The 14,881-nt window shown below is 32.9% G+C and overlaps 1 protein-coding gene across 2 annotated transcripts in view; it reads left to right on the top strand.

The window, feature by feature from the left end:
- The window catches only part of HisT (Histamine transporter), a 145,719-nt gene that overhangs the window by 126,996 nt on the left and 3,842 nt on the right, over positions 1-14,881 (top strand). For both annotated transcript variants that reach the window (XM_088232561.1, XM_088232560.1), the window contains 3 exons: positions 9,402-9,543; positions 10,085-10,281; positions 13,756-13,970. In XM_088232561.1, the coding sequence (XP_088088687.1) occupies positions 9,402-9,543; positions 10,085-10,281; positions 13,756-13,970 (554 nt within the window). The remainder of the gene's footprint in view (positions 1-9,401; positions 9,544-10,084; positions 10,282-13,755; positions 13,971-14,881) is intronic.

Genomic DNA, 14,881 nt, shown 5'->3' with positions numbered 1-14,881 from the left:
ATTTTCAAACGCCTAACACGCATCTTTTTAAAAATAAATTTCAATAAAAATCTCTTTATTCAAAAAAGATTTTTTTCAAATTTACTTATGGATTACTGAGACTAATTGTCTTATTTCGAGATTTCGAATTATATGAATATAAATGAAAACGTTTTTTTTAAATACATTACCCATTGACTAAATGTTAACTATTTTTAGTACACCAGCGCCAGCGCTGCTATTCTGAACCGCTCTCGCGGCCGTAGAAAACACTTTTGTCTCGCGTATTTACATATAAAATAATGAAAGTTTTTTCTATGGCCGCAGGAGCGTTTGGAATATCACCCCCATGGTACGTATTCTGATGGGAAATTAAAATTTATCTTCAATTTTATCTACAAAGTAAAATTAAGTTTTCTCTATGAATTTTTTAGAAAAGGTAATTTAGAAGTCTAGGCATCTACAGGGCTTATGACCTGTCATTGGCTGGTTTAAGTGGCCACTTTACACACTGTGTAACATTCACCATTCTGTCCACATTTGAACATCTATATTCATTCAATTTTTTCATCTGTTGATGTTTGTGGAGTTAAAGAGCTGAAACCTTTATTTATGCGGGTAAGATTCGTGATTGAATTATTCCACCTACATACTAGGCAACGCCTGAAAATTGAAAATTGAATCTATATTACCTTTTCTGAAATGTTCTTCAGCTCTGTTGTAATATGTTAATGTTATCAGCTCCCCGGGGAGTTGAATCCAGTCCTTGTCTACAAAAATTTGGACAAACTCAAAATATTGTTGATAAATTCACCTGGTCCATGAAGAAGTATAGAAATTGAAAAAATAAAATTTTCAGGCGTTGCCTAGTAAATAGGTGAAATAATTCAATCACGAATCTTACCCGCATAAATAAAGGTTTCAGCTCTTTAACTTCACAAACATCAACAGATGAAAGAATTGAAGGAATATAGATGTTCAAGCGTGGGAGAATGGTGAATGTTACACAGTGTGTAAAGTGGCCACTTAAACCAGCCAATGACAGGTCATAAGGCCTGTAGATGCCTAGACTTCTATATTACCTTTTCTGAAATGTTCTTCAGCTCTGTTGTAATATGCTCTGGATACTAAATAAATAATTAAATTTTTTAACAAAAATAATAAATCACTCAATGCTATTTTTAAGGACAGCCCATGTTTAAAGGATTGTTTGTAATTATTTTTGATAAGCAGATAGTGGAGCCATATACTAGCTCGGGTTTATGGTGTTGCACTCTTTAGCTATGAATATATTGGGTTTCCACTTGTATTTCATTCTAATTTTCTGTTTCACCCTCCAAAAGGTATTTTCTGACCGGTGAATTTTTAGAAAGTTTCAAGTACTACTAGAATCGTCAACAAGGTATACTCTACCCCGGTTTTCTAAGCTCGTGGCTTCTCTTTTATACTGAAGTATCCTCGTGTTAATAAATTTACCCTAGTGGTGAGTAGGTTGTAGAAAACTACGTATAATAGGCAGATTTTTTTGAGCGTTATTTATGGGATAAATGCGATTGATATTTCGGTTTCAATGATAAAGTTCTATGCTTTTTTCGATCATGGACTAATAAACTAAGCTAAATTTTTAAAAAAAATGTGTACCGTATTATCAGCGCGATGACTTTTTAATGTTTTGTCAATTTGAAATTACTTCGCGTGTAACGTCACAAGTTCTCTTCGGTGAGTTCCGCTGACTGGTGAAATGGCTTCCCGTAAACCGGAAATCTATCACAACACTCTATCATTGGTTGATTTGGAAGAACTAGTGTCGTCGTTCAAAGTAGTTTGTTTTTATTAAAATAATTCAAGAAACTTTGCATTACAATTTAACGCTGTAATTGTTACGGCGCTTTAAAGTACATTTTCATTTCCAATTTCCCGTAGCACTGAACTTCTTCGTTGCATTTATTACCATATTAGGCTCATTTACTTTATTTTCTCATGGGTATTTTGTGTGGCTTTCATCGTAGTAAATATTATTCGACTGATAAAATCTTTGCAAATTTAAATATTCAAATTTAAAAAAAGATCCCAAGGAATGTAAAATAAATTAAAAATGATTCAAAATCACCTTTACCGGTAAATAAACTGTTTTTACTTTACTACTAGATAATAATAAGTCATTCTTAGTTATTCAAATACGATTTGAAGGTTAGATCCATAATCCTTAAAATATTTGCTTTTCCCAGAATATTAGAATATGTGCAAAGAGTGGCATTGGACGGTAAAATTTGTGTTCAAAAAAGAGCTATTATACCACTTATTTAATAACATATTAAATTAATTAATACTGTTAAGTATCCTCGGCACGGGGAACCCCGGTGAGGTCACAATATTTTTATTATTAATCACTGTTTATAATGGAAAAAAATATGAATAAATAATTTTATCCTATTATTGTTTATTTAATTATGTGGTGTTTACTTTATGACGTAGGCCGAGGACACTTAACAGTAGACTTTTTTTTTAAATAATAAAATAATATCCCGCAATACTCAAGAAAATTATTTTGCACTATTTTCATAACAATTAGAGTAATTTAACAATAACTACGATATAAATCCACTGATAACCATGAACGAGGCTTGTTCAGTAAATAATGAGAATTTTTAAATTTCGCGGATTTGGAGAGTCTGATTGTATTTTTTTTTCAGTTGGTGTACATGCCTCTGAATTTTGCTAAAATTTTCAGCTGTATTCATTGTTTACTTTGTCTGTGGCAGCCGCTAAGGTTAGACGTGTTTTTATGAGCTCGGCGATTTTCGTTTGTTAAAAAAAAAGGATCGAATAATTTGTATCAAATTTTGTGTAAAAAATTGAATAAACTATAACAAAGTGTGTGAAATGTTAACAAAGGCCTATGGTGAGCCTATCATGAGTAAAACAAGAGTTTACGAGTGGTATAAGTGTTTCCAAGATGGCCGTGAAGACGTTGAAGATGACGAACGGCCCGGATGCCCCAGCACATCAACAACCGATGAAAACTCACTCTGTTCTTCGATTTTAATGGCATAGTATAGTGGATCATGAATTGTTGCCACGAGGTCAAACGGTCAATAAGGAGTACTACTTACAAGTTTAACGCAGTTTGCGTGAAGCAATCCGAAAAAAACGCCTGGATTTGTGGTAAACAATTCATGGCTTTTGCACTACGATAATGCATCTACTCACACTTCATTGCTAGTTCGTGAATTTTTGGCAAAAAATAATACTGTAAAGATGCCCCAGCCTCCATATTCGCCAGATATGGTTCCGTGTGACTTTTTCCTTTTTCCCTTTTTAAAAACAAAAAGAACCTTAAAGGGCCGTCGTTTTACAAGCATAGATGACATTAAAAGCGCATCGCTGAAAGAGCTACGGGCTATCCCAAAGATCGAGTTTAAGAAGTGTTTCGAGGATTGCAAGAAGCGCTGGCACAAGTGCACAATATTTAATGGGGACTATTTTTAAGGCGATAACATTAATGTAGACGAATAAATAAATGATTTTTTTCAAAAAATCGAAAATTCCCATTATTTTCTGAACACACCTCGTACACGGTTAGTTGAATCTAAAAATAACTGTGTTTTTGTTAAATTTGTTTCATGAATAAACGCCCGAATGTGGGCACCGAACTGGAAAAAATCTGCACCTAGTAAAAAAGAGCGAAAAGAATTGCTTAATTAAATATTATGTGTTCGTTCAAAGCACTGGGTCAAAGTATCTAACGAATTACTAATGCAGTTCTTACACTTATAACGCTGTAAGCGCCAGACCATTTTTTCAATAATACGAGTGACTTTTCAAAGTTTCCTAAGTAAAAAAAGATCGTTAAGAGAAAAGCAGTTATTTGTGTTTTGTCCGTTTTTATCAGATCAAGTCATTTATTTATGATTCAAAGTGATTTTAGACTCGAGTCATGCCATCAGATCAATTAAATACAATTTAGGAATTTGCTATTATCAAAAATCCTTCATGGAACAAAGATTTTTAAGAGCGTTTTGACGAAATACGAAAAAACCCTGAAAGCATTGGATTCACTGACAGTAAACAGATTATCGTGCTACCTGCTTGCAGATTTTAATTGTGATAACATTGGCATTCTTACCTATGTTTATGTTGCTAGCAGACCCGACGGTTAGTCCTGGTTGCGTACTACGAATCAGTTTGTTTATAAAATAATTCAACATGACATTGGCAAAAGCATACAATTTATTATGCAACGCCATTTTATTAGAAATACAAAAAACATTGGCATTCTTACAATGTAATTCGTAAATTTTGACTTTGGACTCTTTGAAAAATCACTCTTCAATGGTTATCAATGAAAAAACTGTGTGTTTTAACTCCTGGGGGTATAATGTGTTATATACGCATTACATGTTTTATTAATAAATAATTATAACAATAAATATAAGATTAATATGTTCATAGTTTTTATTGCTCATAGAGAGGTCAATCAGATGAATCTTTTTACACAACTTATAATACCAATCATTCGAAAGATTGGGCTCCCGATTACCACAAAATGATTTTTTGCAGCACTAAATTTCAATTTTAAATGTCATTACTTGAGTGGAAAAATTTATATTCCAACTATCGGGAGGACAATTACAAACGCTATCTTCATCGGTATATACCGAGACGGTATACTTAACTTCTGTACTATCTCTATCTACGTCGGCTTCTTGTGAAAAGATAGTAATTAATAATGCCGAACACATTAATTTGTAACCTACGCCATAATCTTCATTGTATACAGTGACAGACATATTTGTTGTCTTACCCAGCGTTTACGTTAATCACGCGAGATACAATAATCGACTCATTATTATTTGTGTTAATGTATCATTATACCATACCCAATAATCTTACATGTGTCTACCTTGTATATCATAAGCAAGGTAAATAATAAAGCAACTCCCATATAAACAATAATAAAATAATCATAAATGGGTCCGGGTGGATGAAGGATACAGCTATGAGTCTATGAAACAGAATCAGAATCCTAGGAAAACGTCATCACTCCTCCCTCCCCACACTCACCCAGTGGTGTATAGGGCACTGCGTTTGTAAACCAGGTGCAGCGTATTTAGACCGTTACGTTACATGAAGGTAAGGTGATCATTTTTACACTTCAGGCGTGAGTTCATCAGGAACACTGAAATATTGCTGTCTAGAACTATATTTAAAATCAATATTTCACGTCTGCCCTGCCGGGAATCGAATCCGCAACCTCGAGAATGGTAGGCAAACGTGCTAATCCCTACACAACGAGGCGCTTATCTCCACTCGATTTTCTTTTTCAGGATTTTTGCCTCAGAGTGGCCATCGAGTTAAGGGCTGTCATTGGCTGGTTTAATTGGCCATGCATGAACATCTATATTCCTTCAATTCTTCCATCTGTCGATCTTTGTAAAGCTGAAGAGCTGAAACCTGTTTTTTTTATATATACGGGTGAGATTCTGACCGAATTATTTCACCTACTATTAAATGCTTATTTTTATAAATAATAGAAAATGATTATACAACAGCATTATAAATGTGTTAAAATTCTGCTTTTAAAAACATGTTTTTTTTACGGTGCGTTACAGCACCGTATCCTGGGGTGGTCTTCATCATGATTTATTACTTGGGGGCGAGATGATCGGACTATTTTTTCAAATTATTAAATTTCCTTTCTTTTGAGACCATATTATTATTATCCTGAAAAAAGAGCAAAGGGTAAAAAAGAATAAGTTTGTAGGCGATTTATATAAGGAAAAAAAAATTGAGCGTCTTTGCGAGCGTAGAAAAAAACGCTAAAAAAGCGTTCTGTACGCTCACGAAAGCGTTCGGAATACCAGTCCATAGAGATTTTTTAGCGCAGTCTTTTGACGGTAAATTAATCCATTCGACGAGAACATTTTTCATCTTTTTCGAAATTGAAAACATACATTTGCGTACTTTTTATATGAGCATTATCGTTTGATGCGAGTAAGATTCACCTGTCTGAGTTATTTAACTTATGTTTGTACTTTGCAATATTTATATCCTATCCCTCAGAGTAATCATTCTCTAAAGAAGCTCATAAGCTCTATTGCATAGAACAAAAACGTTCCGAAATTTTGGTTCGGTTTTAGTTTGGCTTTTAGCTTAGCAACTAATGTGTAATAGACAGTTTCGGTTTGGACTTGCAATTTTTAACCCAAGTACCAAGGTCCGTTATATTGTTGTAATATGTAGCTAACTTATTGGTCAATAATCAGAAAATGTTTTTTCTTCATATGGGCGACTCTATGAGGTTATTACTCTACGTCCTATACCAATAACAGCCCAAGGGTACTATTGCGAATCTTCCCTTACCCCTGGAGAGTGATTAACTTTGGGGATTTTTATTTTTTGCAAGCTTTTACACTTCACTTCATATCTGGGTAATTAAACGTCAAATAAATATGAACACGTGAAATTATACATCATTAAGAACATTATTGCAACCTTAAGCATAACCCAAAACATTTAATTAGCTGTAAGTTTATTGCAACAGAGAGAAAACATTTTTGAGAAGGGGATATAGAAGTATGGGTGTTTACAGGGCTTATTACCTGTCATTGGGTGGTTTAAGTGGCCACTTTACACACTGTGAAACATTCACTATTCTGCGTATGTTTAAACATCCACATTTCCTAAACTCTTCCATCTGTCGACTTTTGTGAAGTAGAAAAAAATTCATCCGGCTGAACCATTCCACTTACTAAAAAATTGAGGTGATCATTTCCTAACATCGGATTGTCTAAGGTTAGCCCAAGGTAACCTCAGGTTACCACACAGTGACTCGAGACAGTTTTTTCACACAGTATGTCAAAGGTTAACGGCTTCGAAATTCATAGCTAAATACATTTTGCAAATTGCTTTTTCAAAAATAGAACTTTAAGTCCTTCGCGACATTTCGCGGACGAAAAAGTCAGAATACATACAAAATAAATTATTATGATGTTTTTAAGCATTATATATTTTCGCCTCTGTGACTCGTTTATCCGCTGCAAAATGTTTATTTGCCCTTTATTTTATTTCTAGTCATAAAAATGGCATTGAAATGTCAGATTATTCTACTATATCGTAGGTCTATTCTTGTGCTAAAACTAATGGTTCACTAAAATACTTGGAAAGTTTTTAGAACAACTTGCGAGTTTTTTGATGGGCAAGACTTCTTTTTTATTATTTTTATTTATTTATTTCCAAAACAATAACATAAAAGACCTGCTGAATTGTAAGCATACAATTCGTCAGCAAATTCTTTTTTTCCAATGTTTCAAACTTAACCTACATTAACAATAATTGTTTTTAAAACTAATTACAGATTGCAACCATATTTTATTAAAAAATAAGATTGTAAATATAAGAAACTTTTTTCCATCAGCCATAATTTGAACACTCCTGTTTCACTATTCTTAATATTGTTTGGTAACATGTTACATATTTTAAGTATACTGTATTTATTTTTTGAATTCTTTATTCGAATAACTGTGGCGCCTCCGTCATAGACAATCCTCAAGGACCTACCGAGGAGCGAAACCACACAGGCGAACGCAGCTCGTTAAGTTACCAGCCTGCGGTTCGATACCCAGCCGGAAGTAGAGGGAGACAAAAACAAAGGCTATAAAAGGCGCGAAGTTCAAGGCCCGTTCTTCTACGCTGCGTTCGCTTGTGTGGTTTCGCTCCTCGGTAGGTCCTTGAGGATTGTCTATGACGGAGGCGCCACATAACCAACAGCTACATTTATCGTATATAATATATCGCTTGATAGCCCCCAGGGGTGGTATTGTGAATTTTCTCTATCCCCTAAAGAGTGATTAATTTGGGGATATTGATTTTTTGCATGCACTTAAACTTTGGTTCATTTGTGGCCACACTGATGATTAAACGTCAAATAAATACAAACACGTGAAACCGTATACAAAGTTTTATTTAAAACGTTATTGCGACCTTTAGCATTACCCAAAACACTTAATTTGGTTGAATTAACCGAACCGTCTTCGTTTTTTTTTGTTTTTGGAACAGTTTTATATATCATTTGATGTTTAATCAGTGTGGCCATTATATGAAGCAGAGTGTCGTCACATTAAAAAAATACAAATCCCCAAATTGACCACTCTCGAGGGAGTAGAACAATTTCAGAATAGCACCTCTGGAAGTTAAAGCATATCGTATAATTGATTGTGACAGAGATAAATAAACAATTCGCAAATTATTAACAGGCACATAATAAAATTTCAATATATACATTTGTACATTCTATTACTTATTGCTTTTAATCGCTTACACAGTTTTCTATTATATATATCCCATTTAAAATTATGGTCTATGGTCAAATCTAAATATACAAATTGCTCAACAATTTCAACATTTTCTCATTTGCACGGTTGCACAATATTACTGATAATTTCCTGCTATTTTTATTTATATTAGAAACGCGCCGATAAACTTGTATTTATTGTTAGTTTGGCGCGTTTTAGATATTGGTATTTTTCGTATAAATTTGAATAAACAAAATAAAAAATAAAATTTAAAAAACTGTGGATACATATTATGTGATATAATTGATGGTGTTTTATAGGTTTTATTGTTTGGTGATCTTATGTGCATGAGCTTAGTTTGCTTAGAGTTTATTATTATTAAACCTACGTCATGGGCACTGCCACCTAAATAGAAAGGATTAATCTTACTTTTTAGGTGGCAGTCCAGAAAAAATTAAATACCGCAGTGTTAAACCTCCTTAAGAACCAATATTCTACGTCCGCAGTGGCCTGCCTTCTGGCGAAGTCGAACCTAGGACCACAAGCGTGGAAGGCGAACTAGTCGAGTACGAGTAACACTCGTCCAGGGTTCTGGTTCTATCCACACACATGTCGTTTGATCGATTTGTTTGTATTACTACGTTCTTCTTCCTTTCCGATGCGGGATCTGGAGCGTGCGGCCGCGGTCTCAATTTGGAACTAACACTGTATTCCTCCACTGTCATACTGGGAAATTAGAAAAAGGTGATTGTGCTGACCATGTGTATTTGATTGATCACAAACCGACAATACTGCAGTGAGGGGTACAATGCAAGTTTTTAAAGTTTATTTGTTTCGTTATTTTTGCGGTTTTATTGTAAAGAAATATTAAATTTTCGCTTAATTAGTTTTAAAAAAATGATATTGATATGCGAAACTGAAGAAAGACTCAAGTCTTTATGAACAGTTTCGGGAAAGGGGTGGATGCTTTCATTGTATCCACACACATAACTGTATTTTATATCTCCCTTGATACAATATGTTAATAATCTTCGTCTTAATTGAAACGTTCAAAACTGTTTTTTAGAATTAAATTTTACTACTGATTATTTGTTACGATCTAATATTTCTTTTTTCCTTTTTTTCCAGTTGGGTGTGGCTCTTGGATTTGTCCTCCCTCCATTGATAGTGGAAAATCACGAAGATAAAAATCTCGTAGCGAAGGGCCTTCGGTTTATGTTTTTCAGTATGGCTGGCTTTACAACTTTACTCTTGGTTTTAATATTCTTCTGTAAGTTGTTTTTCGAAAGCACTTTTTTACTAACAATAACATCATTGCATTTTGATTGTCTCAAGGAGAAAGTTTAGTGCTATCCGAAATGATTTTTTTAAAACATAATAATAAAAATAATATTTAACCGCTCGAATGCCAAACTAGCGAGACGCAAAATGTACTTAAACTGACGTGCATTTTGCCTGTGCGCACTGATTTTTTAGCCTTCTTCGAAGATTTTAATTTTTATATGAAAACGAAACATAATCGCTAAAGGATTGCAATTCTATATAAACTGCATATTTACATGCTTTCAACTCAGCAATAACGACTATATATAATTATAACACGACATTCTAAGAGTGATAACCAAAACTTTAAAAGTAAAAATGAAAGTGGAATTTTCGAAATGTTTATCTCTATATCAGTTATTACTTGTTGTATTTGAAATACAGAATTAATAATTTTAAAAAAACACTAAACTTCGTCGTTGAGGTTGTTCTTTAAGCTGTGGGGTAAAGTTATTTGGTGTAAGTATCTTTGTTTTGGATGATTTCAGTCTTCAAGGCGGAACCAAAAACAGCTCCTTCAGCAGCACAGGAAAAGAAAAATCAAACCGATGACTACTTCAACTCCATCAAGAGGCTGGCAGTGAAGAAAAACTACATCTTGCTATTGCTTTCCTATGGAATGAACGTCGGAACATTTTACGCCATCTCTACGTTCCTGAATCAAGTTGTTCTTCTATATTTCCCGGTAAATACAATATCAAAATATCAGTAGAAAAGAAAAAGGTGAAAGAAATTCCGCCACTTTAAGCCAGAAAGGGGGTGGATTCTCTTCGTCGGAACATTTTACGCCATCTCCACATTCCTGCGGTGCTATTCTGAATTGCCCTCGTGGCCGTAGAAAACACCTTTTTATGTAAATACACGAGATAAAAATCTTTCTACAGCCGCGAGAGCGTTTGTAATATCACCCGTGAATCAAGTTGTCTTTCTATATTTCCCGGTAAATACAAAATCGTGTATGAATTATACAATAAGGTGTATAGTTCATAGCTTCTTTCCATATCCTTTCAAGCCTCTAAAATAGAGGCTTCGCGGAGTTATTCCAAACAAAATAAAATAATAAAAAGCCAAAATATCAGTAGTAGAAAAGAAAACGGTAGAAAAAATTCTGCCAATCTAAACAAAAAAAGGGTGGACTCTCAAATCTAAAATGTTTGAGAAAAAACATTGTTAAATGCATGAAATAATATTAAAATATTCATCAACACATAAGTATAACCATTTAAACTACCTAAATCAACCCAAATCAATTGGGTAAGTATTTAAATATTTTAATGTAAATCGTATTCAAACCATTGAGATTTTTTTTAAGATATATTACACCAAAAATATATAAAAATATATAGAAATAAAAAATAAAACTTGTTGGCAAAATGAAGAATAACACAAAAGCTCGCTAATGCTGATAACGTATCCTCTCTTGAAAGAAACCTACCTATTAACCCTTTATACAACACATATTTTGGGTTGATTTGCGTCTTGCAAACCTTATAAAATATGCTATTTTTTAATATAATAAACCTATATCTACCAGTGTCCGTTATTGTAACATAAGACTTATTAATAATACGAAATATTATAAAATAAATACCTCAATTCAGGTGGTATATGTATGTACCACTTTGTTATAGGTGCCCGTTAAAGGGTTAGAAATATATGCAATAGAATATAAAAAATAATAACGGTAGCTAGCTCGCTTAATAGATAATATTATATTAATAGGTAATAATAATTCATTAAAACATAGAAAAAATAAATTCACATATCCAAATACTAAATACTTTTATTATAAAAATAGAGATATTTAACAGTACAGTACTCGACCACCAAACAAAATGCATACGACAATACGGTAGTTTTGAAGCCAGCGAGTTTTGGTACTTAATCCTTGCAACCAGTATCTTTGAAACGGTAACTATTGTCACAAGAATTTAGGGGGTATTTCACAATCACCTTGTAAATCCTGATAAGCTTATTATATTCTGCTAAATCGCATTTAAGTTTAAAAATCGATTTCACAATCTCTGACTATCGCAAAAAAATGACAATCTCATTTACATCGTCTAGAGGTATTTCCTCTGTTCGAAGCGGATTTAAAAATGGCGTCGCCGGCGTTATCGTTAGGACAGATCTGCTCAAATGTTCATAGCGTTGAAAACCGATTACAATAGAAATAATTAGGTGACAATCCAAGATTTTATGTCAAATTAGGTTGGCATCCTATCAATAAACACAATCAAATTATATTAGAGCTTGTATAAAAAAGGCGTTTTTAACTTACATTTCGTAAATCAGGATTTACAACGAGATGGTGAAATACCTCCTTAGAGTACCAATTTCGAAATAAAAGAACAGGACGTGTGAATTAAAAGTACTTTGAATTGCTTTAGTTGATCCATAAAATATTTACTATGCATCATAGAATAGGGAAATATCACGTTTTTTCAAAAAAAAATCAAAGTAATGAAGGTCTAGGAAATACTATCCGGTAAAAAAAATTCGTTAGGTACTTATTAGTAGCATAAAAATATGTTTAAATTTGTAATTTTGAACTCTCGCAAAAACGGTCATTCCATTGGCCATACGCCCCTAATACGCCACGATTTATGTTTATTTGTTCCTGACCATTAAAATTTGTTTAGAACATTGTTACGAATCTGAAAGTCACAACTATCAAGCCCAAATATGTCGCATTTTTCTAGTGACGTATTTTTTTGTTTCTTTTTAAAATTTATAGATGAAAACATTTCTCCACAATATCCAAATTGATTTGAAAACACAATTAATTATTCTGAATCAATTTCATCGATCTTTATAAGTATTTGTAGTATGTGATATTTCCCTATCATAATAGTCCAGAAATCGAGTACGCGCATCAAACTGAAGCCGACTAAACTACTCATAAATGAGTATTTTAACGTTTTGTCCTATAGTTATTCTGTAGACGTTGCTTAGTACGCAACTACCGATTTAAATTCAATTGACGCCGAGTTGTGTCGTTTTTAAGTGTCAAAATACCGCTGGGATTAAAAGGAAATAGGGTGGGATCACATTTTATGTGTAAGTAGCGAATTCACAAATAATATTATTTAAGAATTCGATTATTTTACTGTCTGTCAGATTCTGAAATAAAACAAGATGGACGTTTTATTAGTATTGCCAGGGTCCACCCCGTTTTTACCTGGCTTTCTATTAATAAGCCTTAGTGTAATATTAAATGGCATTAATGTACTTAATTAATATTCAATGTTTTTTTTACGTTTCCCTAATAAAAGTACTTGTTTTTTATAGTCAAGTCAGTAAAATGCTTTTTGTGGTAAAACATAACATAACATAACACAAAATTAACTTATACTTGTGTTATGATAATATATTGTTCGCGATCTAGCAACAGCACTTCACACATGCGCGCAGGTGGGATGTCGTGCAGGGGGGGATAATTGGGAAACTTTTGGACACAGTGCTATGTATGCTAATTTGGTTTTACGCGCCTTCTGGTATATTTTATGCTATTTATATCTAATTTCTGTTTTTTTTTTTTTAGTTTTGAATATAAAAAATAAGTTTGTGAATATTAAGTTGCTATAATTTATAATGTTATTGAAATTTTATTCTGCTTTTGTATCTAATAGTTAATATTGTAAGTACTTCTATTAATTCAATATTGTTGTTTTGAACTTATTCCCCAAATTACTTTTTCAAAAAACTGCTTGGGAATATCTAAAATTATGGATAGTGAATGTATTTATGTATATTTTTTAATGGTTGTAAAATGGGTAATGATGATTTTTTACAAACCTGTCTACATATTCCTATCTATCTTTAATCCGTAAATGCAATAATTACCATTGAAAGTTCTTTATCTGCTACATACTCCATACGATCTTTCCGCCAGTGCAATTATTTCAGAATCTGAATTTTAGCTTATAAAAATACTCCCAGTTAATAAAAAAATATAAAAATGAAAAATGTACTTAATGATAAATCAAAAGTGTACCTTTATGTATTAAAGATATTCTTAAATCATACCGTTATATGCATGTCCAATGAACGACAAACAATACAGATCCACCAATATGCACATTTTTGTATCTGTTTGCCTCTACTTATGTTGTGTTAGCTGAATCAAAGTTTTTTTCTAGTTAACTATGATTTACAGGGTGCTACAAAAGACGCTGGCTTTATCGGTCTGATAATAGTTTTAGCCGGTATGTTGGGGTCTCTCATGTGTGGAATCATTTTGGATAAAACTCACCTCTACAAGGAGACGACAGTAGGAGTGTATGCTTTCTCGGCAGTTGCTATGGTAATTTATACATTCACCATGAGCCATGGATACATCATCGTTGTTTACGTTAGCGGCTTCCTGCTCGGGTATGTATTATTTTCAATAAGTCTAGTATTAATTTGTTAAATTTATAATAACAGTGGTATCTAAAAAAAGAATACACATAAATAAATAATAATAAAAATAAAAACGTAATATCATAAGTATAGCACCGAGAAACAAGCCACTGTCCTGGGCTATTTGGTCCCTCTACATCGGCAAGTTCCTGGTGGCCCAACATCTGCACAAATACGAAATGTATATGACAATATTACAGAGAAGATATTCATAAAAACACTGAATATTAATTATTACTTTTTATTTATTCAATTCAACAATTTTGATAGTTGGAAACTACATATAAAAAATAATGTTGTAATTTTAATTCATGAAATAATTCAGTTGAATCAAATAAACAATAAAATAAAATTTAACCAACGATGCCATAGTTACCTATGAAATTGGGAATTAAAAAATATAAGATACCAATGAGGAAAACTCATTGTAAAACTATACAATGGGCTACCCGAAAAAATAAAATAAATGGTAAGCCTTGAAATCAGAGGCAATTCCTTAGTATTTGCATAAGTGCAATGCACTGCCAAGCAAAAATATGTGTAAATATATTAGTAATTTTATTTATGGTAAAAATATGTTTATAGAAGGAAACGGGGATTTGTTGCAACATAATAATATTCAATACTAGCGTTAAAAGATCTAGCAAGATCGACTCTAGCAGACAATTTTCTCATCTTGTCTACGCATGCCCAATCGTCCCCATGCATATTCTGTTTTGCATTTGCACAATTCTTTGCTGCGATTCATACCGGACAATTATTGAAGTTTGAAGTTCGTTTGTATTATCACTTTGAACATGCGTAATAACATGATATAAGTACGAATTTAGTTGATTTAATTTAGCGCTCCTGGTTCCGATGAGCGGGCTGTCATACGATTG

The sequence above is a fragment of the Micrasema longulum genome, unplaced genomic scaffold (genome assembly GCF_059751315.1).
Source record: "Micrasema longulum isolate JH-2025_06_02 unplaced genomic scaffold, ASM5975131v1 h1tg000995l, whole genome shotgun sequence".
NCBI classification, from domain to species: Eukaryota; Metazoa; Arthropoda; class Insecta; order Trichoptera; family Brachycentridae; genus Micrasema; species Micrasema longulum.
The sequence above is the reverse complement of the archived record's forward strand: the minus strand, read 5'-3'. Positions and strand labels throughout refer to the sequence as shown.